The sequence below is a fragment of the Myripristis murdjan genome, chromosome 24 (genome assembly GCF_902150065.1).
Source record: "Myripristis murdjan chromosome 24, fMyrMur1.1, whole genome shotgun sequence".
Classification (NCBI taxonomy): Eukaryota; Metazoa; Chordata; class Actinopteri; order Holocentriformes; family Holocentridae; genus Myripristis; species Myripristis murdjan.
In genome coordinates, this window is record NC_044003.1 from 28,287,224 (window position 1) to 28,308,564 (window position 21,341).

General features: G+C 41.5%; 1 protein-coding gene across 3 annotated transcripts in view; it reads left to right on the forward strand.

Moving 5' to 3' along the window:
* Positions 1 to 18,160, forward strand: part of ncoa1 (nuclear receptor coactivator 1) — a 92,329-nt gene extending 74,169 nt beyond the window's left edge. For 2 of the 3 annotated variants that reach the window (XM_030046613.1, XM_030046611.1), the window contains 9 exons: positions 1,532 to 1,726; positions 2,424 to 2,541; positions 2,706 to 2,874; positions 3,306 to 3,623; positions 4,629 to 4,730; positions 6,150 to 6,564; positions 7,245 to 7,413; positions 7,746 to 7,935; positions 9,000 to 18,160. In XM_030046613.1, the coding sequence (XP_029902473.1) occupies positions 1,532 to 1,726; positions 2,424 to 2,541; positions 2,706 to 2,874; positions 3,306 to 3,623; positions 4,629 to 4,730; positions 6,150 to 6,564; positions 7,245 to 7,413; positions 7,746 to 7,935; positions 9,000 to 9,179 (1,856 nt within the window). In that variant the 3' untranslated portion in view covers positions 9,180 to 18,160. The remainder of the gene's footprint in view (positions 1 to 1,531; positions 1,727 to 2,423; positions 2,542 to 2,705; positions 2,875 to 3,305; positions 3,624 to 4,628; positions 4,731 to 6,149; positions 6,565 to 7,244; positions 7,414 to 7,745; positions 7,936 to 8,999) is intronic. The other variant, XM_030046614.1, reaches the window with a different exon arrangement.
* The last annotated feature ends 3,181 nt before the right edge of the window (positions 18,161 to 21,341 follow it).

The following is a 21,341-nucleotide window of genomic DNA, read 5'->3' on the forward strand; positions in this document are numbered from 1 at the left end:
TGCTCCACATGCTGACTGTTAGTGTCTCGCCAATGAGCTGGACCTCCTCCCAGCTAACATTCTTAAAAATAACTGCCTTAATGTCCTCCATAGCAGCTGGAAGGAAGTGAAAAAATATCACATTTTTCAAAAAAGGTGAGCTATAAACCAAGTACAGGGTGATATTTATTTGACAGTTTTTGTTGATTATGTAAGTGATTTAAAAGGCTTTTCTTTAGTTCAGAGTGTAACAATATATGAAACAGTGGAGTAAAACTGAACCAGAGACCAAAGCGTACAAGTAAAAGAAAAGATATATCCACTCTAATTCATCATTGTGGGGAAAAAATTACTGTAAGCTGACATTTGTCATTACCTTTTGCAGTAAATACAAATTAGTCTTTTTTTTTTTTTAATTTGGCCCAACCTGGCTAACATTTTCTGCCACACTCGCATCGCCTTTTAAGCAGTAGTTTTTCACAACTTTCTAAACACAGCTTGTTGCTTTCAGTCGAGAATGGGTACAACAGCATTCAGCAATCACTAACCAGCTGATTTGAGTATAGTACTAAAAACGGGACATGGGAAAATCAGGTTTTACATTACCGAGTTATCCTTCTTCGCAGTTATGCTTTGGCAACTCCTAAAACTTATCTAAACTGGAAAAACCCTGGAAAAAATGATCAGTTTTGCTGTACCGCAAATATGCAATAATCAGATGTCAACCAATATCATTTATGTCAGAGGAGGAGAGTCCCTGACTGGATCATATCCTGTGTCTGTGATAAAAGGCCAATGTCTTCCTGAGGTGTCAGTTCAGCCAATGGTATCGTTAGGCCTGGGCTAGTTTTCAGCCGCGAGTGTTTGTTTTGTTTGGAAAAAGTTGGCAGTGTAATGTAGAAGAGTGGAGCTTCACTACTGCACTTCAGCAAGAGGGGGTGGAACAGAGCAATACAAGCCCTCCTGCTGGCACGGTCCCTCATCTCTCTCTTCCTGTCCTCTTCTTGCCTCCTCCGTGAGGAGCAGAGGAGAAGCGAGGAGATGCGTGTGTGTGTGTGTGTGTGTGTCTGTGTGTCTGTGTGTTTGTGTGTAAATGTGAGATTGTGTAGCAGGGCTTTGCTGAAAATGTGCATCCGTTAAAACGGTCCACATTAAACACATTGTGCAAGAGTTGTTTGTTTGTTTGTTGTGTGTTTGTGTCCTTCCAAAACCTCGTGGTAATTAATAGGTTAAATATTCTACTTCTGGTAGAGCCATATTTCTCATTTTTGATGCTTCTATTTGTTGTGATATGCCTGGCAAAGTACAGTCAAGAGTCAACGCCTATTAATGCCCCCAGGTTCAGCCCTGACATTATGATTATTATATCCTTTGGCCAGACTTTGAAGCCATTTGTACGTGTAATATGTTCTTAATCCCCATGTATGCAATCTGCTTGTTGCTAGATCTAACATCAGTCTAAACCTACAGTTTGTACATAGTTATGTCTGTGAACATGTCTGCCTCAGTATGTGAGTTTTTTCAATCTTGTGTGTGCGTGTGTGTGTTCCAGGGCTCAGTGATGGTGGTGGCCCCCCCTCTGGTTGCAGCCTCCAGAGTCAGTCACCTTTTGATTTCTGCAGCCCCCCAACTCCAAGCCAGACCCAGACCCAGGCTCAAGGACAGGCAGACCCCTTCCAGACGCCAAAAGATAGTGGCAGCCCCTTTCCAGAGGCAGAAGTTAGCAACCCGTTCAGTTCAAGCACTGGTATGTGAGAAGTGGCTCAGTCACTTGTCAACGGGAAGTAGTGTCATTTTCAAGCCCAAGTCAGTCGGTTTTTGACCTGGACCTTACCTTCCCATCTTTTTCCAAAATATGAATTCCTACCAAACTCTCGTCACCTGCCTCACCACAGAGGCTCTTACAGTTTGCTTGACAGTGTGTGCAAGCCTCCAGCAACTGGCCAGTGAATCACTGGAATATGGGGTAGAAACGGTGATATTTTTGTATTGTGCAGGTTTATTCAATCCCTCATGTGCAACACAAACTTACAGTGTACTCAAACAACTTGGTGCTGATCACTGTCTCTGTTTTTGGCACTAACTAATGCTACATCACTATAACGATGACAACATCAGTATGTCAAGAAAGATATGCTTTTGGGGATGATTTTTGGAGTTGGAGAGATGATGGGAAATTCATACTGTACCAAGGAGCAGCACACTCTGCCAAGCAACACATAAGTAGGTCTATAGTGAGCAAGACTATGACAAGATTTTGGTCATTATCAATCAGTATGGTGGAAAACAGGATGTGGTAAAAAATTGATGAGAGTTGTTCCATGAAGATTTCAAGGCATGCATTCATTTGTTGATAAACTGATATCTGGAGTATGACAATTTGTGTTTGAATGGCTAGCAATTTTGCACTGAGGTTTTATGCTTAGGTTGTATTTTAATTTCAGGCCTGGCCAAGATGGAGGGGACAGACTCCCAGTTCCAGCCCCTAGCTCTGTCTGACACCCTGTCCTTTGATGGAAGTCTGGGAACTCCTATACAAGCTCCACTGGCTTCACCACAAGAGTAAATATCAAATATATCAGATATCAGATATCTCTTTTTGTATCACTGGATATCAAATGCAAGCTTATTTAACCACTGCTAACACAGTTTACTTGAACTTTTAACCATATTCTAGTTACTTAGGTGCAATGTTTCTAAGAGAGTGTGTTTTCCTGTCTGAGCAGGCAGTGTGTGCCCTGTCCGCTGGATGAGATGCTGTGCCCCCCCACCACTCCTGAGGGGCGAAACGATGAGAAGGCTCTGCTCGAGCAGCTCGTCTCTTTCCTCAGTGGGACAGATGAGAGTGAACTGGCTGAGCTGGACAAAGCCCTCGGCATTGACAAACTGGTACAGGTGAGCATGATGGAGAACGCCATGCTTGTAAAGTTGGACAGAGACATGATACGTAGAAGAGCTCATGCAGATGAGAAAGAGGGCGGACGGCACATGTGATGAGGATGATAGCTGGTCATAACAGTGCCAGATAATGTAGTTGATGTAAATATCAACTAGAAAGATAGTTGACCAAATCAAACCAAACCAAATCATGCTTTTAATTGAAGGTAGTGTTTTTTGTTTAATAAATTAAATTCAAACATTATTATTTTCAAACAGTACTACTATTGCTGCTGTTTTGCAGCTTTTTGTGATAAGCCACACCCACCACCACAGTCCCTTTCCACTGGTCATTTTTATTTATTTATTTTTACGTTACTCTGAGTTGATTGAATCAGTGGCCATAGATCATAATCATCTCTTTCCCATGTTTGTTCTTCTATTTCCAGGGTGGCTGTTTTGATCCTATTCCCCAGCGCTTCCCCTCCCAGCCTCCCACCACCACGCCAGTAGCCATGGACCCCAAACTCCCCAGTTACCCCGCTCAGTTCACCCCGACCCCGCCAGCTCAGTTTCCTCCAGAGATGGCCACAGTGGGGCCACAGGGGCTGAGTTTTGGAGCCCCCCGGGGGGCCTTCCCTGGTGGGACCATGGGTATGGGGCTGAGGCCGGGCATGACCAGACCACAGGGGATGGGCACTCAGCTCCGACTGCCACCCAACCAACTGCGACTACAGCTGCAGCAGAGGCTGCAGGGGCCACAGCAGGTGAGTACATGGTGTACTTGATAATTCAGAGTCTGGTGTCAGTTTTCTCCTTCCCTTCACAGGTTATGTTTTTCATCAGGTAGCTAAGGGGAATCTTTTAATGCCAGCCTGTCTCAGGATAGTGCTTAATCATTTCTGAAAGCTTAAAAACACATTATCTTCTCTTGTGAGCTGCATGTGTCTTTAGGCTGTTCAAATGTTGCTTTTCCTGACTTCTCTAGCTTGATATTCAGACTGAGTGACCATTCCGTTTCCACTCCATTAATCAGTCTGTAATTGCCCCCGTGTTAGCTTGAGTAGACGGAGGAATTTGAATCCCACTGACCAATCACAAGCAACTGAGGTGTCCAGCCGCTGAGACGTACTGTGTTTAATGCATACAGCATAAGTCCTGATGAAAAGCGGCACGTGTTCAATAATCTCCCCGGGTTAAGTTTACTGCCACATTTAACAGTTTGTGAACTATACTACCACAGCAGTATTGAGCCACAAGGGCAAGAAAAACAACCCCTGGAAGTCGTGTTGTTTTCACTATTTTGACACCCTCTGTGCTCGGGCAGATCACACATCACATTTCCTATAATTGTGTCCTTTACCCTCATTGGACAAGGAGTATAAAACACTGTTGTATTCTGAGCTGTATTTATTCTCTGCTCTACTCTGTGCTTTCATCAAATTATCCGCGTCACTCTCCTCCCTCCCTGTATCCCCCTCATCACTAGTGTTTAATTTGTCTGCCTCGCTATCACTCCTCTATTCTCTGCCACCACCTCCTCCTTCCCTCTTTGCCTCTGCCAGCAATCTGGCTCGCTTCTCCATCCATAAAGACCCGTCCTCTCCTTTTTATCAGCGCTTCTCTTCCTTACTTTCTTCCCTCCATGCCTTGTTTATTTCTCCCGATGCCTTCCTCTTCCTATTATTTTCCTCCCCCTTCATTTCTCATATACTGTACCTGTCTAACCTCTGCTTCTCTCTCGTTTCTCTTTCACCGTCTCGCTGTCTCAGCTCCAGAATAGGCTGGCAGCGATGAGTCAGTTTCCAGGAGGAGCCCAGCATGTTAACATGGGGATTCGTCAGGGGGTGCAGCAGCCTCAGATGCCCTCTCAAGTGAGTCACATTAGCAGAATACACTCCATCCCACACCCATTACTGTCTCTCTACCACAGAGACGGTTATTTGGCTGAAATTTTATTTTAGTTGAGGTAAAATTACTGGTTTATCGTTGTCCTCTCACTTCTTCCCTCTGCATCTTATTATGTCTCCTACCCATCCAGCTTGGATGGCCACAGTTCTTTCCCTTGAACTCTTACCAACATCCTACAGAATTCTTCATATTAGCAAGGATTGTTAGGCAGATGCTCGTAAACTATAACAGATGGCAGAATGTGCACCCTCTCATTCACAGATGTTTTTTTTTTCTGTTCATAAACACAAAGCATATCACAGGACCCTTGAAAAAAATGGAAAAATCTTTAGCTAGGGATTGTCAGTCATGTTGGTTTGACTTTTTTTTTTAGAATTGTTATTTTTCTTTCACCTGCAGTTTTTTCAGTTTACCCATATGCATTTCCACCCACAGATTAATACAGAACAGTGTTAATATAATATGAAAAATTATTTCTTGATGCCTTTTCTCTTACTGAACTCAGTCATAGTTAAAGAACTTTAATTGGCTGTGTTCTGTTGGAAATAGTTTTATTTTTCCTTTATTGTGGTTGCTAAATTGGTTTTAAATCCAAATTTCAGTGAAAATCTTATATTTGGCTTTCTGAAACTTGCATATACCCTGTGTGAGCAAATGCAGCAAATGCAAAACATGATTTTTCTTTTGTTTATTTCATGAACCGATATTGATTTTTCAGGGTCGATACCAGTTATTAACTGATAACTGATATTCAGGGCCAATATTCATTTTCAGTAAATTTGAAAATTGCAAAGTCAAAATTTAGAGTATTAGCAATGCCAGCACAAACCTTGCTTTGAAATAGCAAATGTTTAATTAACATTACAGTATAGATAAAAAAAAAAAAAAAAAATCACTGGAATTTTTTAAAAGATTACAAGAAAACTACATCAAAATGATATATCAGTGATGCTGGATCAGATTTCTTGTGCAGTAAAACTAAAGAAAATTGTAACGATACCAATAACTGAAAAAATTGGAATAGCCAGTTTGTAGTTTATTTATATTGCTTGGTAGAGAGAAGGGCTGCACAATTAATTGAAATGTTATCAGTATGTGCAATATCCAAATCACAGGAACTGCAATATTTTGGTGAAGGTAAAATGTGTGTCAAAACGTCATTCTAAATATATTATCATCATCTTTTTAAAAGCTTTTTCAGTGAAAATGAAAATGATTATACAGCAATTATCATTCATGTTAATCATTCATACTAACACTGTCATTCATAATAAAATCTAAAATTAATTGCAATATAATTTTTTTACAGTATTGTTCAGCCCTGTTAGAGAGTGAGTTTTTTGTAACACGTTCTGTCCCTGCTTTTCCCTCCTGCCACTCAGCAGCCTCCGCTGAATGCCCAGATGCTTGCTCAGCGTCAGAGGGAGCTCTATAGCTTCCAGCACCGCCAGCGCCAGCTTCTCCAGCAGAAGGTCATGCTGATGCGACAGGGCATGGCAGGGGGACCGACTGGAACGGTGGTGCCTATGGGAGCTGCCAGGAGCCCAAAGGGCCCTCCCACAACACCCCAGCAGCAGCAGCAGTTCAACTTCCCGCCCGGCTATAGCCCCATGACAGGAAACCCCCCTACCTCACCCAGCCACTTCAACTCTATGTCAGGGGGCCCGCTTGACACCAAACTAACAGGACGAGTTCCCCTTGGTAACCAGACGCTGATAGGGGGCATGCAGGGCCAATTTAGCGGCACCGTGAACTCCTCAATCCAGCAGGGGTTGTTTCAGCAGTTTGGAGGATCTGGTGAGGAAAACATGCTTCATAGTTTACATCATGATCCACAACATTTTCATATAAATGAGTGTAATTTCGTGTCTCTTTATTGACGACATTGAAGCCTAGCCTGTTAGGCTGACAAGTGATATCTGCCATGTGCAGTTCTAAAACAAAACAGCAGTTGACCACTGAGAAACTAAGATGAAGGCACAATAAAAAAAAAGAAAAAAATACAAAGCACTAAGTAGAGCACATACCATGCAGTTGTCAAGATATGCCACTTCCATGTGTTTTATATGCACCAAAAGTTAATCTCACCCTCTGCCACACACTCCTTTGGCCAATCAGTGAGAAGTTAATCAGTTCTTCCTTTCCATAAAGTTTCATGATGCTATTTGAATTGATTCAGAAGCTACCTGTGGTTTTATAAGAGGCCATGCGCCACTTTGGCCAGTTGGTTTCAAAACTTAATCGGTTCTTTCTTGAAACATGACAAACTTTCCACCAAGTTTCCTGCAGTTGCATTCATTGCTTTTTTGAGACATCCTGCCAACAAACAGGACACAAACCTAACCCCTGTCCAACTCCACAAAATCAAAAGCAGCTCCACCTTCTCTCACCTTCCAGTGATTATATACCTCAACAAATCTATTTTCCACTACTTCTCTGAAAACTTTTTTTTTAAATCCCTGTTTCCTCTGTCAAAGGTATGGTCCAGCAAGACGCCTCTTTCCCTCCTGAGCTCAGCCCCACCAGCCCATTGCTGTCACCTCAGAACCCCACATCCCAGAGTTCTTTACTTCAGCAAGCCCCACCTCCTGGCTACCAGTCACCAGACATGAAGAGCTGGCAGCAAACAGGCATGAGCAGCAACAGGTGAGGGGAAATTATGGAATATCATGGACTTTGAGTTGTATTCTAAACAGGGAAAGTCAAGGAATGTGATTGGGGAAATCAGGGAATATCACAGAATTTTCCAACTAGGTCACTTTACAGGAATAAAGCAGAATGTATTATCCATGTCCTTTTTAATCATAAACATGTTCAAACATAGTCACCAAGACATTGTGTAATTTTACAGCACACTAAGGATCTTGTATGTATGCCTGTATATGAGTTCTGTCATATGTCAAAGGAACTCTCTCTCACCTGACCACAGCGTGATGTCCTGTCCTTTGTCTTTCTTCATTGTCTTCATCATCCCACAGCCTTTTCAGCCAATCAGGACAGGGTGCAGGGCAGGCATTTGGCCAGCAGGGGGTTTACAACAACATGAGCATCACCGTCTCCATGGCCGGGGGGTCGGGGGGCGTCAGCTCATTACCTCCCATGGCGCAGGCTGTAGGCATGAGCAACAGTAACCTCAGCAACGTCAGCTCAATGTGCAGCGACCAGCAGGTTAGTCTCTTTCAACCTGGCAGACCAGTCCAGTCTGAAGTGTCTGTGTTGTTTTCTGTTGGGTGATTTATCCATTCAGTCACCCATCCGTCCCCTCAACCACGTACCAGTGTATGCTGTGCTGCAGTTCCAAGTCCATAGAAATAAAGTCTTCATCACACAGCTTTGCAGTTATTATTCATCTCAGCCCCATCAGTGTCATTTCATCTCAGTGGCATCTGCCTGTCTTTCGTCAGACACGTTTTTGTGACCGCAGTATTATCAAGAATCACAAAAAAAAAAATAGAAATTTCACTCAAATGGATAGAAGGTTTTTTTTTTTTTTTTTTACCACACAGTTGTTCTATTTCGATGCACGTGTAAAATTAGGTGTGATAATGACTTACATTTATGATACTTGCAATTACTTACATGAGGTGATACCGAGTTGGAAAGAAAGGCAAATGATGTCAGACAGATGCCATAAATATTTTGATATTTTTAGATTGTATAAGACCACTTGCTTAGCTACTGTTTAGAAATAGGCTGGATTCATTTCGTTATTTTGGTTGTTACATGAACGTTGCGTACAGTTCCAGGTAGCACAGAAAAGGTTACAAACACAGCAGTAGCCACTTCAGTTTTCATAGGTCTTCTCCAATTACACAGTGAGACACTTGGCAGGCATTTTCCGCAGTTGTTTTCACGTTTGGCTTGTTGTGGTTACTCAAAGCAACTCTTTCACATACATGTCCATAAGAACACAGCAATGATTTGACACTTTTTTCAGTGGCGAAAATACTGATTCACAGATGTAAGTTGGTCCAAACATTGAGAGTAGACTGTTTGATGTTGAGATATATTTTAAATTTTAAGTATCTTTTAACAGCACAAACACATTTTTCACCTCAGCTTTCAGAACCCAGAAGCAGGACTGACTCTTTTCACAGATGGAGTTTGAGCTGTCAGCACCCTCTAGTGGTCAGAAATCACTTAGTGACGCTTCAAAGAAAGCAATCAGACCATCACTGTGTGAGACACACTCCACCGCAGGGCGCTGTATCATTGTGACTTTGTTTCCACAGGTGCAGCAGGTCCAGGTGTTTGCAGACGTCCAGTGCACGGTGAACCTGGTTGGCAGCGACTCTTACCTGAACCAGGGCTCCATGGGAGGTGGGGCTTCCCAGAAGGGCCCCGGGCCCCAGGGCTCCCAGAACAACCAAGCCCAGCAGAAGAGCCTCCTCCAGCAGCTGCTCACTGAGTGACGCTCCCTCTCCCCTAACTCAGATTTCTCCTCTTCCTTCTACTTCTTACTTCTCCTCCTCCTCCTGGGAGGTTGGCGCACCAAACCCATTGCTCTCTCTGTCTCACCTTTGAATCTGGATGGATGTACGTCGGACGGCCACAGAACACACTCTGAGAGGCCTTGCTGGCAGTGGTGTTATACAACCTAACTACTACAATGGGGGGGGGCGGGGGGGTCTTGGGTTGCTTTTAACCCCCCAGTACCTTTAGGAGAGACTGGAGTCAGAAGCAGCAGCAGTGTATTTGAACCTGCCTGTCTGTCTAATCTGTCTGACAACCTGTCTGTCTGCCTCAGCCTATTGAAGGCAGTGTTGTCTCGCTGCTCATTCCTCGGTGACCTACTTTCTGCTTCCTGACCTGATAAAAGAACCTACAACTGCAAACATCATTGTAGATTTGCCAAGATGTCGTCATTGTCAAAATCAGGGCCGGCCTCCTTTTGTTCCTGAACAGATGGTTTCTGTCGGGCCGTCGCCCCAGCAGTGCATCTTGGGAGCACGAGTGGCAGCAAACGGCTGAGCTTCGCGCTCAGTGAGGGGGAGTGTCCCAGAGAGCACCACCTCTGGCTTTCTTTTAGGTTTTTGTTTTTGTTTTTGTTTTGTTTTTGTTTTTTTCATTTGGGTTCTCCTACCTGTCTCTCAGCGATGTGGGAATGTTAAGGTTTCAGACCTCTGTGGCATTGTGGGATAGAAGCTCAGTTTCAGCTGGTTCTGTGACTGTCTCTCTCTCTCAGCTACAGTGCCTGATGGAAGTTTGAGTCTCTCAAGTCTCTACTTCTTCTACATATTATTCGACTACGTCTTCTGTTGATTTTTTATTTTGGTTGAATTATTGTTTGTTTTTCAGTTTCTGCTCTCACCGTCATCATCATCATCATCATCATCATCATCATCTATGGTATCATGAGAACAAGCTTTGTTAACAGCCAGAATGGATGGATTGATGGATGGATGGGAGACAGACAGGATGCTGCTCAGTTTGGAACTTATGTATCTTTCTCCCCTGGGAGGAGGTTTTTCAAAGTTAAAAAAAAATGACTGTTATGATTATTTAACTGTCTGTCCTTCACATTTTACCCATCACCTCAGCAGCTGTGAATACAGAGCCCTGTTGGGTTCTCCCTCTTTCTCTCTCTCTCTCTCTCTCTCTTTCTATCTCTCATACTATCTCTTGGCCTATCAGTGTTGTTTGCCATGTGCACCATGCAGGCGGGTAGTATTGTACAGTACAGAAGGACAAAGATTTGGGGATGAGCTCACTCTTCTCTTCTAACTGCTTTCCTTTGCAAAGAAGTGTAATTCATTGATTACTCGAAACAGCAAAACTATATATAATGTGATTCGATCCAGGTTTTTTAGTTTCCTTTTTTTTTTTAAAAAAAAAAAAAAAAAATTGAGATTCTGATTATGTCAGCTCATTGTTTTTTTTTTTAAAGGTTATTTTTGGCATCATGATAATGTAATACTGCTAAATGTTGCTGTGGAGGAGGAAATGATTCCATCTTCTAAAATGTGAAAAATCTGGGGTAAGAATTTTGAAGCAAATGATTTTGAAATAGCTAGGTCTCGCTCCCTCCGGCGTCCCGTTCAGCGCTACAACTAGCCACGCTTTATGAAAAAACGGAGTTGGTCGCTTTGCTTGTGGTAATCAGGGAGCTAGTTAGCCATCTTTTCTCACTTTCTCCTGTTTTTATTCCTACGTATGTACAATACTTTTGAAGAAAACTTTTCAGACAGTACACATGCATTTGTAACCATTGTATAAAAACCGTAATACCCCAGAGGCGCGTGTTCTTTAACTTTGATTACGCGTCCTTTGGTGATGCCAGTGGTTCTCAGCCACATCATCACTGAACCCATAATCCCAGTACACTGCGCCCTTTTGGGGTATTCTTCCTATATAATGACGTTGAAAGCTGCATTCATTGAGATTGTAATGTGGACCGTGTAGGGCCAACTACAAACCTGCATTGAGTGTGGATGTAACGTGGCGACGAATCTGCGTGGTTCTCACTTCACAAGCCTGTTGAAACTGAAATCACGCTCATATTCAAAATGTCATGTGTCTCGGTTGATTCTACGCGGTCCACATTCCAGTCTTCGCGAATGTAACTTTAAATAGAGGGTTTAGTAATAGATGATTCTAACAATGATGTGATTGACAATTCATTGAAAGTTGTCATGAAATTAAATCAAGACAGGAGGGGTTGAATCGCAAAAAAAAAACACTTTTTGTCGTTTTTCTCCACCTCCAAACCTGTTATATCAGCAGATCCAATGTCATCAGCCTCAAGGATACAGTTTTTTTTTTTTTTTGTGATTCAACCCTCGTCTCCCTCCACCTCCGGTCCCCTCATAAAGACTTCACTCCACTGGCTACACACTACAGTTTCCTGTTGACTACTGTTTCCCAGTCAGACACTGTCTCTCTCAGCGATAACAAACCTCTGTTTATAAGAATTAGCATTCACACACAGAAAAGGGATGTGTTACCTCCAGAACACACCTCACCAGGTATTTATAAAACTCTAAACTAGACCTTGCCTGCAGAATTAGCTGTGTTGCATTTGCAGTGACCCCCCCAAATATACTGTACACTACTAATTGTATGGGTACAGCAACATATTCTTTGATCTCTGTGTCAGAGAAGATGCATATGAAATATCACAGTCTGCTTTTGTCTCTGTTGGATCAGCTTTTGGCTTAGTATGATGCCATGCCACACTATACCAAGAGAATTTCCTCAAAGGTTACCTGGTCTGTATTGGTCTCTTAAGCCCTATCTGCATGGGACTGATATTACCTGTGGGTGTCCAGTGATGTAATCATTACAGAGATGGTTGATGTCCAAATCATGCCATGTCCGTAATTTCCTAAAGTCACAATTCCAGTACAAATGATCCATCATGTCTTGGTGGAGACAGAGGTCCCTTGATAATAATAATCTAATGTTGTGTAAACTGAAATTTTTGGCACACAATTTCTTGGCCACCACTTGCACACACAATATCTGTCTTCCTCCTGGGATAAAAAGGCATTAGAGGAAGCTACATTTTTGGTACAGTGATCAATTGTAAAGTCCTGGTCTTATGCACTTAGACTTCTAATAGCCATTTAACTGGAGGCAAATTTCATCATCCTGTGTGAACTTAGGGTTCCTACGGTCATGAAAATGCTAGAAAAGTCCTGGAATTTGAAAATGTGTTTTCCAGGCCTGGAAATGTTTTTGGAATATGTGGAAATCTCCCCTGAAGTTTCGGAAAAGTCCCGGAAATATTCAGTCATGATGGCAGTCTGGACAAGTGGAGCGAGCTCTTGAGAAGGGAGAACAGTCTAGAGACGTACTTTATTTTTCTGACTTTTCCACACCCTCGTAGTCATAAAGGTTGCTTTAACTCATTACACCACAGAAATACATTCAAGGACATTTTGTTAAGTGGTTATGGAAAAGTCATGGACAAGTTTTGGAATTTAATGGGAAAGTTATGTAGAAACCCCATACTTCCCAAAATGCAGAATTTGAGGGGGGTAAGTCAATAATTCCATGAAGTTCCCACATAATACTAGTCCCGTGCAGATTGGGCTTTACTGTGTACTATTTTTTTACAAAGATATTTCATGAAGTGTGCAACACCATCTGAATACAGAGGGATAGTATGCAAGGTCAACATTCCACCTACTGAGCCCCTACCAACTCCTCCAGTGTTGTATGATTTGAGAACCACTTTGTGTACAGCTACACAGTTTGTGTGTGTGTGTGTGTGTGCGAGCGTGCATGTGTGCGTGCGTGTGTGTGTGTGTGTGAGAGAGAGAGAGAGAGAGAGAGAGAGAGCGTGTGGATGCGTGCACTTCATACCCAAACAGTGGCCCATGAACAGTCACAACGTTAAACCCTCAAGCCCTAAGAGCAGGAAGTCATCCTCAGTCTCCTCACAACTCCAGCAGATAAAATTGTAAATGATTTACCAATAATTGCTGAGATCGGTTTTAAGGTCATTCAAGTGTTGCATTGCTGTTTGCATTTATTTTTATATTTCCCTATGTACATATTTATGATTAGAAAGGCATGTCGGTGTATAATCAGTAGATTTTGGAGCACCTTTTTATTACCTCATGACTCTTGTACTAGACAGAATGAAGAGTTCTTCCTGCTATTCATAACATTTCCTTTTCTAGTTGACGGCGTCTCTGACTGTATGTTCACGCTGTGAGCCACGGGGTTGAAGGATCGCTCCGTTCTGGCCGATTGTGGGCAAAGCCAGTGACTTGCAGCTACTTTGGAATCGCTGAATCGTGTACGTTTTGCTGCTTTGGTGTCGCCTGTCATAGTTCCATCATTTCGCATGAAGGGAAGTTTCAACTGCAATAGCTCTGCAGGCTCAGGTAGATGCAACCATATATACTACAATTAGCATACGACAAATGCAAAAAAAAAATGCATCATCTATCTATTTATTAAGACGATCAGAAACTTGAAACTACCATTTCCCAAGATCCTCCACGGTGGCAGGAAAGGCATGTCCTTATAACGACACCACATCACAACAATGAAAGCGGCCAACATTTGCGCTGTTTGTGGATGTATGTTTTATTCCAGACCTGAAAGAGCTCTGAGCTCACCTGTCCTCTCAGGATTCCCATGTGTCCTGGAAAATCTGGGAATCCTGGAAATCAATGGTCTGCCTTTCCAGTCATGGGACGTGCCGGGGAAATTCGAAAACTTCTAAAATGGCCTAGAAATAGTCATGAGATCCTGGAAAATGATTAAGTTCGGCTTAGATTACATTTTCAAATGTTTACCTGAGCTCATGTTACACACGTAGAATCGATTGGAAACAGATTGGTTCTGGAACAGAGAAGTGGGTTCTCAGCTGGCATCAAGCATTAGTGGCTCAGGATGACACAGGTTTCATTCTGCTCCTGCAGAATTATGTCGTCATAATTCTGGCCACTTAACAGGAACTTCTGTTGTAAGGAAAACAAACTAGAAAACAGCAAAGCAGCACCACACCCTCTAGGTAAAAGGGGCATATTTATGTATTAACAGTTTTAAAGTTTTTTACGGTTGAATCTTCCTTAAACATCACTATCAAGCAAGCACTAATTTATAAAAAAAAAAAATGGCTACAGTGCTCACCATCAAACCAGCAATGAGTACAAGCATTCTCTGGAGGATCATCTCCGCTAAAGTCTGTCAGATAAAAATTGCAGAGAACCAGGAACGGCTCCATTAGCTTCCATTTCCCAGTTGCCGGGAGCAACCGTCACTCATAAAGTAAAGAAAACCGATGAAGACTTGGGTGTTGCTCACAGCGTGAAGACACAGTGAGGGTCAGACAGTCCTGTGCCACTGTTTGGTCGATGTAAATACCGCGACATCTCAAGACACAGACGCTTCGCAAAGTGGGAAGAATGTAATTTTGGAAGGATTCTTTCAGTGTCAACATCCATATGTTAATCTGCTCTACCTGATGATTCCGCCTCATTCACTGAAGTGTTATTTTTGAAAGGTTTCTTCTCATCCATATTGTAATGTACCCTCTCTCCTCAGCCTTCCCTCCTCTCCATGGAATAGGCATTCCTATATAAATGGTATCCTAGACAACCCTGTTAAATGCAGAAACCCAACAGCGACCTTGTCAATATGATGAATAGTATGCCAAATACAAAAAAAATGCACACTTAACCATTTTTTATGCAAGAGCCATTCATCGGATAAGACAGTCCCTCCTTACTACAATTAACAGGTACAAGGTTAAGTATTTTCTAACATTGGTTCAAGATGTTAACATAATGTATATAACAGACAAATGTGAATATGTATTTGTTCAGAATCAACAAAAAAGTAGTGCTCCGAGTTTGTGGTAAATAACTACTCGCCTCCATCATGTTTTTATTTCATGTTTTGATTTTCTACTTTTTTTTTTATTTTTCTGATGTATGTATGTATATGACTATCAGCGAGTGTGTATGTATGTGTGTAAGTGATTAATACTGTATATCTGGTGTTCTCTAAGATGGAAACTCGAAGATGTCCTGGTTTGATTCTCTCTTTTTTTTGTTTGTTTGTTTGTTTTTTTTTCTTCTTCTTTTACTTTTTTTTTTTCGACCCTGCACAGTACCTGTGGGTGTTCAGATAACTATGCCAGAGAATGGTTTTTAGCGACTGCTGAATGTGATTTTACTGAGAGAGAAGCAGTGTGGACTGGCTTTTTGTACGGGTTAATTTAAAAAACAAAAAAACAAAAAACAAAAAAACAAAACAAAAAAAGGCCATATTATTTAATTTTCTCTGTTGTCAAAAGTTTAAGCAGATCTGGGAGAGTGGAGCCTTGGTTTTATGGAGAAGCATCGCCTGGCTGCTGTGTATGTGAGTGGGCTTTTCTTTTTTTTTTTTTTTCTTTTTTTTTTTCTCTCTTTTGTATTTTCACACTGTCTGACTGATGTAGCCTTTTTGCATTTGTCAATAGTAAATGACCAAAGCTTCAAGACGTTTGATGGATATCATATGCAAGCCTCATCATCACTGGACAAGACATAATGTAGCGGCCCTTTGTAAATTTGAATCTGGTGGCGCTAATTAAACCCCCCCTCCTCCTCCTTTCCCCCCAGCTAAATTCTGCAGATGTAGCTTATTAATCATCAGTGAATAGGTAATATTTTGCATGTTTGTCCTTCCATTTCTCTCTAGACACATTTTGTCCTAAAAGTGGCCTATCAACAATATTATGTTCGATCTACTTTGGTCAAACCCAAAGCTAGGTCAGCTTAAAAAAACGTTGCCAATGAGGTTGTTGGAACCTGAAGTGCTATCACTTGTTTACAGGAAGAAAGAAACATTTGCAACAGTTAGCTATGCACCTTACTGAAACAAGCGTTCCCTCACATCGACTTGTATTTCAAATGAACACTGGAGCAACACTAGAATCTAAATCAGTGATTTCCTAGGCAAGGTATTTGTAGTTATTTGCTAAAGTGCACAAAATCAAATACCAACAAATACCCCCCTCCTTATTGTCCCTGATAGTGAATTTAGACTAGGCTCTTGATATCTTAGCTATTAATCTCACATGTGAATCTCATGCTAGAAAAAAAAATCTGCCTTTTTTCCATTAGCTGAATACTGTATACCAAATTTGAGGTGCCTCTTGTATATATTTTCTGCAGTGAAGATTGCTCCTTTGCTGTTAATAACCTTGTTTACCAGGGTTTTTTTTATCTTCACCTTTATAGAGAAAAAAAAAGTTTACTGTATTTTACATGACTTTTTTACACACGTAGATTAATCAAATTATTCCAGGAATTTGCAAATACAATCTAGTTTTGCACTTTATATTCTATCGGATTTACTCGGAGTAAAGAGGCCATCAGAAACCTACTGTTTCAATCAGATCACCATTCGCAGATAGACTAAGAAATCCCCTGAATGTACCGAGAAAGTTCTGCTTTCATTTCAAACCCTTGAATTGCTCAGGTTCTTTGTAAAGAACTTGGTTGTAATGGAAACCCATCATCCAAGTGATGATAAAGTAATTGTATGTTCTTTACCTTCTTTGTAATGTAACTCTCTTTATCTCTCTTTCTCTCTCTCTCTCTCCTTATGCTAACCAATCCTCAGTACAAATACTATGCCAATCTTCTTCAGGTGACCCCACCCCGTCCCACTTTCCCCCCGTATCTCCTTTTGCCATCAGCCGACACCAGGCTTTACAGTTCATCGTCCTGCAGCTCGAATTCTCTAAAGACATTCCTGCTCGACTCAGTTTCGACAGCCGTCGCGCTCTGCTCGGTAGCTTCTGCTTTCCACTCGGCCGTTGCTCGCCTGTAGCTTTGAACGTGTTTTTCCTCAAACCAAGGTTGACGCTCACTTGTATTAGTAAAAGTCAAAGTGTTTGGCTACGCGAGACTTCACCTCTGCTATCTAGCAACAGTTGTGCACTGACATAAATGACCTCTCTCACATTGTCTTGTCATGATTATGTGCTGCCGAATGTAGAATATTTAGTGGTGCATTGATGCCATTGACGGCATAAGTATTCTTACTAGTATCGGTAAGATACCAAATGTGAGTGCTATTCCGAAGCAATTTGATGCTAAAATGAACTTTATTAATTAATTCCACCACAAAAAACTGAAGGAAGGATCTCATCTTAACATAAATTGCTTTTTTCAGTATTCCCTGAAGTGCGCTCAAGGCCGGTATCAGCACTTGGATGAAGTACCGTGGTTCTTATTGGTCGTTGGTGAGAAATGGCATCGGTGCACCACTGAGACTGTCCATAGAAGTTTAAACAGTAATTCCCACTCATTCCTACTGCAGGTATTTCAAATTTCCCTAATCAGCTTTCTGTGTGAAAGTTACCAGAGCAACAGTTTACTGAATTCTATATTTGTCAAGTATTGTAAGTGCTGCCTTATTGGGACTGAGGTTGGATGTGGTTCCGAGTTGTTAAAGAAGGCTTATTATCTCACCACTTTGTGTTGTTTTTTTGGGGGCGGGCAATGATGCTTTCTCTGGAGAATTTGAGAAAACAAGACCAAGGTTCCACTTTCTCCCCTGTACAAATTAATATAAATAAATATATATATTATACATTTTACTCATTTTTTGTCCAGTTTTGTATATTACACTCGTGTAAAGTTTGTTTTTAAGAGGCATCGGAGCAGCTATTACGGGACAATATGAGTGATGACGATGTTCATCCGGGAGAATTTTATGCATGTTATATTTTCTCTTTCTCTCTTTCTCTTTTAACACCCCCCAACCCCTGTTCAGGTGTGTGACGTGAATTAAAGAAATCTACCTTTTCTTTGGAATGTTGTAGACAATCAGTCTCAGGCTGGGTCCAGTCCCTGCAGGGAGTGAGAGCCCTGTAGGCTGATAGACAAACAAAACTTTCTTTTGTTTGATGATTAAAACAAAAACTCTTTTTTTGCATCTACTGAAAGTCTAATTTGTCCATATTTTTGGAGGTTTGTTCATTCATATGTTCGTGGCTGCTCAAGTTTACACACACACGTCTCTACTACACTCAAACACAGACACCTCGTGCATTTGGTCCCTCTGCTTTTTTTCCAAGGTGAGGATGCCAACCTTGAGGAAATGATGCTTTGACTAACAAATCTATAACATCTATGAATGTGAGAATGCAACACATTGCAATAAAAGCACCATTTGAAACGGAAAACGTCTCTGAAAATTCTTCATCTTCTTGCCAGCTACTTTTGAAAACTTGAATGAAAGCTGCTGTTAAAGCTGTTCAGCCAAACATGGTCACTGACCAGCTCAGGTGCTGGACTTCAACAGATTTAAAATGATGAATATAAAGTCATATAGTGTCTGTTGAAACCAAATTCTAGCACTATACCTTTGTGAATGTCAAACTTCTGTCATCTTAGCTGATCTAGGGAAGGGTGTAAACTGCTAGGCCTTTTTGATCAACAAGAAGCTGCTTATGTCCAGCTTGTGAACTGAATGGAGGCCAAGAGGCTGCAGGTTTTCATTCCAACTAAAAACTCCACCAGGTGATTTCACTGATCACCTCACCTGCAAGCAGAGAGGAGGGACTGATCAGTGAGATCACCTGGTGGAGTTTTTGGTTGGAAGGAAAACCTGCAGCGTCTTGGCCTCCATGGCCCCAGTTTGACACCCCTGTCGATAGGCATTTCTGGTTTTATATCCATAATAGGACCCCCAGTGTTGTCATTGGTCACTGTAAATCCTCCTTGGGCTCCTTAAACTGTGGTGTTCCACAAGGCTTTGTCCTTGGCCCTTTACTATTTTACAATGTCATTAGGGCACATAATCCTTCAGTGTAATGCTAGCTTTCATTTCTATGCTGATGACTTATTTTTCATTTGATCATGGTAAGCACTTACTCTGTCTTACCTGCCTTATGGAGGTAAGACAGCAGGTGTCCTTCAGTTAAATTTGCTCAGATCCAGACTCCATTAGCCGTCTCATGTCCACATTTGCTTTCGGTTGCCCGACATTACCACCAACTGTAGAAATGAGTTTGTCATTTTAACAACAAACATCAGTAAGCATTTAAAAACAGTATTCCTGTCATATTTCATTCAGTTCTGTGACCTTTCCAAAATTAGATCTTTTTTTCCCCTTCAGAGTTTGAAACAGTTCTTCACACTTTTATCACATCCCATTTAGACTACTGGAACTCTATTTTAGCTTAAGCCAGAAAAATGCTGCCAAACTTCAGTCCAAAATGCACTAAACCTATTACAAAATAGCAGTAAGAGGACACATATAACCTCGACTTTAGCTTCTCTCCGTTGGCTGCTAGATCATTTTAGAGTTCCTTTTTTAAATTTTTGGTTATTACTGTTGAGGCTTCTATGCCTGTAGCTCCTGTATGAGCCTTCTTGCACTCTGCTCTCATCTTGCAGGGACTCGTCAGTGGCCCTAAGATCAAATTTGGTAAATAAAGGTAACCAGGCCTTAGCCGTTTAAGGCCCCTAAGTTTTGGAACGAGCGATCTGCAGAAATCAGGCAAGCCTTGTCTATATCTTCTTTGAAACCTCTTTTAAAAACACACTGCTTTAGACCTGCATTGACCGTTTTTAGTGACTTTGCTCTTTTTTAACGTGTTGTCTTTTTGTTCGAATCAACCGTTTATGGCTTATTGTATTTGCTTTTAATTGCTTTATTGTTTTTACTGCATCTGTTTTTATTGTTTTATTTTTTTAAACAACGACATAGTGAATTCAGTGAGTATGAAAAGGAAAAGTTAAGTCAGACAAACATAATAAAACAAACCAAGAGGCAAGAGTAGTATAGGACGCCACTAAACATGGCATGAAATAGTAAGCATAATGGGGTGGGTAATCTTTTACAGTTGTGTGTGTGTTATTGCTGTAATTTTCTGTAAATTGGTGTGAAAAGGTGTTATGTGAAGTAGCTTAGTAGTAGTTGCATGTCTAGTGTTGTCAGTTAAACGAATATGCAATGATTGTTTCCTCAAATATGTTTCTGCTTTCTAAATGTGGTTTCTCATTGTCAAATGTAGAATGGGACTGTGAAGGGCTCAGTCCGCTCTCTGTGGATCAAGAGACATGCACACAAATAGCTGTTTGTGAGTGGACAGAGGCTGCCAGTCATCTCCACAGCACGCTCAATTGTTTATAAGAATAAGGTGATGTGGAACAGTGCTAGTCCTTACTGGATTACTGGATTTGGAGATTATATTGTATGAATCCTGCAACAGAAATCTCTGACACTCTACTTATATCTACAAAAAAATCCCTTTATTTTTGCATTGGACAAGAAGTTTACATCTTTGAAGCTTTACATTCATCATTTCAGTGATGCATTAAAAAGAAAAGTGGGGACATCAAACATTGAGACAGTACTGCTGTATACATGTAGTATATCGGCATCTGTTTGTCAGTGTGGACATGTTGCATCCTTCAGAAGTCATTACCCCCGCATCAGCTGAACGCCCTGTTTTGCCACACTGGTTGGATGATTTGCTGACAGCTGCCTTGGTCTTAAATCAACTCATGCCTCCTGGGTTGATCAGCTTCTCGGCTGTGCTTGTCTCGCCGCAGTCACCACGGATGCACCGACCTCCGCGGCTTTTTCAAATGTCAGTTTAGCCCTCCACACGCCCCGTTAAGGTGTCGGGCTTATCATATATCCCAGCTGCCGAGCAGAAAGTGCACATGAACGCCGCATCAGGTTGTACAATTGAGTCGGGTAAATCGGGACTATAGATGTAGCACAGACTGATTGTGTTGTGACATTTCAGAACATCAGCTCACTGGACCCAGTTTGATCTTATAAAACCTCAGTGAGACAGAGTGAAAATTTTCAGACGTGAAGTCATGTTTGATATATCTAGTCCCCGAAGACGTTTTCCGCTAAGGTTGTTTTAGTGGCAGAAATCTGCAGATAAAGAGTATGCCTCCACACAATCTGCACAACATTTATTTATGCAACATTTCAATGCATTGACCTTCAGCCATCAAGAAAGCTTTACTGAAAAGCTATTTTATAACTCAACCCAGGACAGACTGAACCAGTGGGAATCTGATCCCAGTTGGAGAAAGAACAGTACACCTGGGCACTGATCAATCGCCTGTGAAATCTACATGAAATAATTTTAT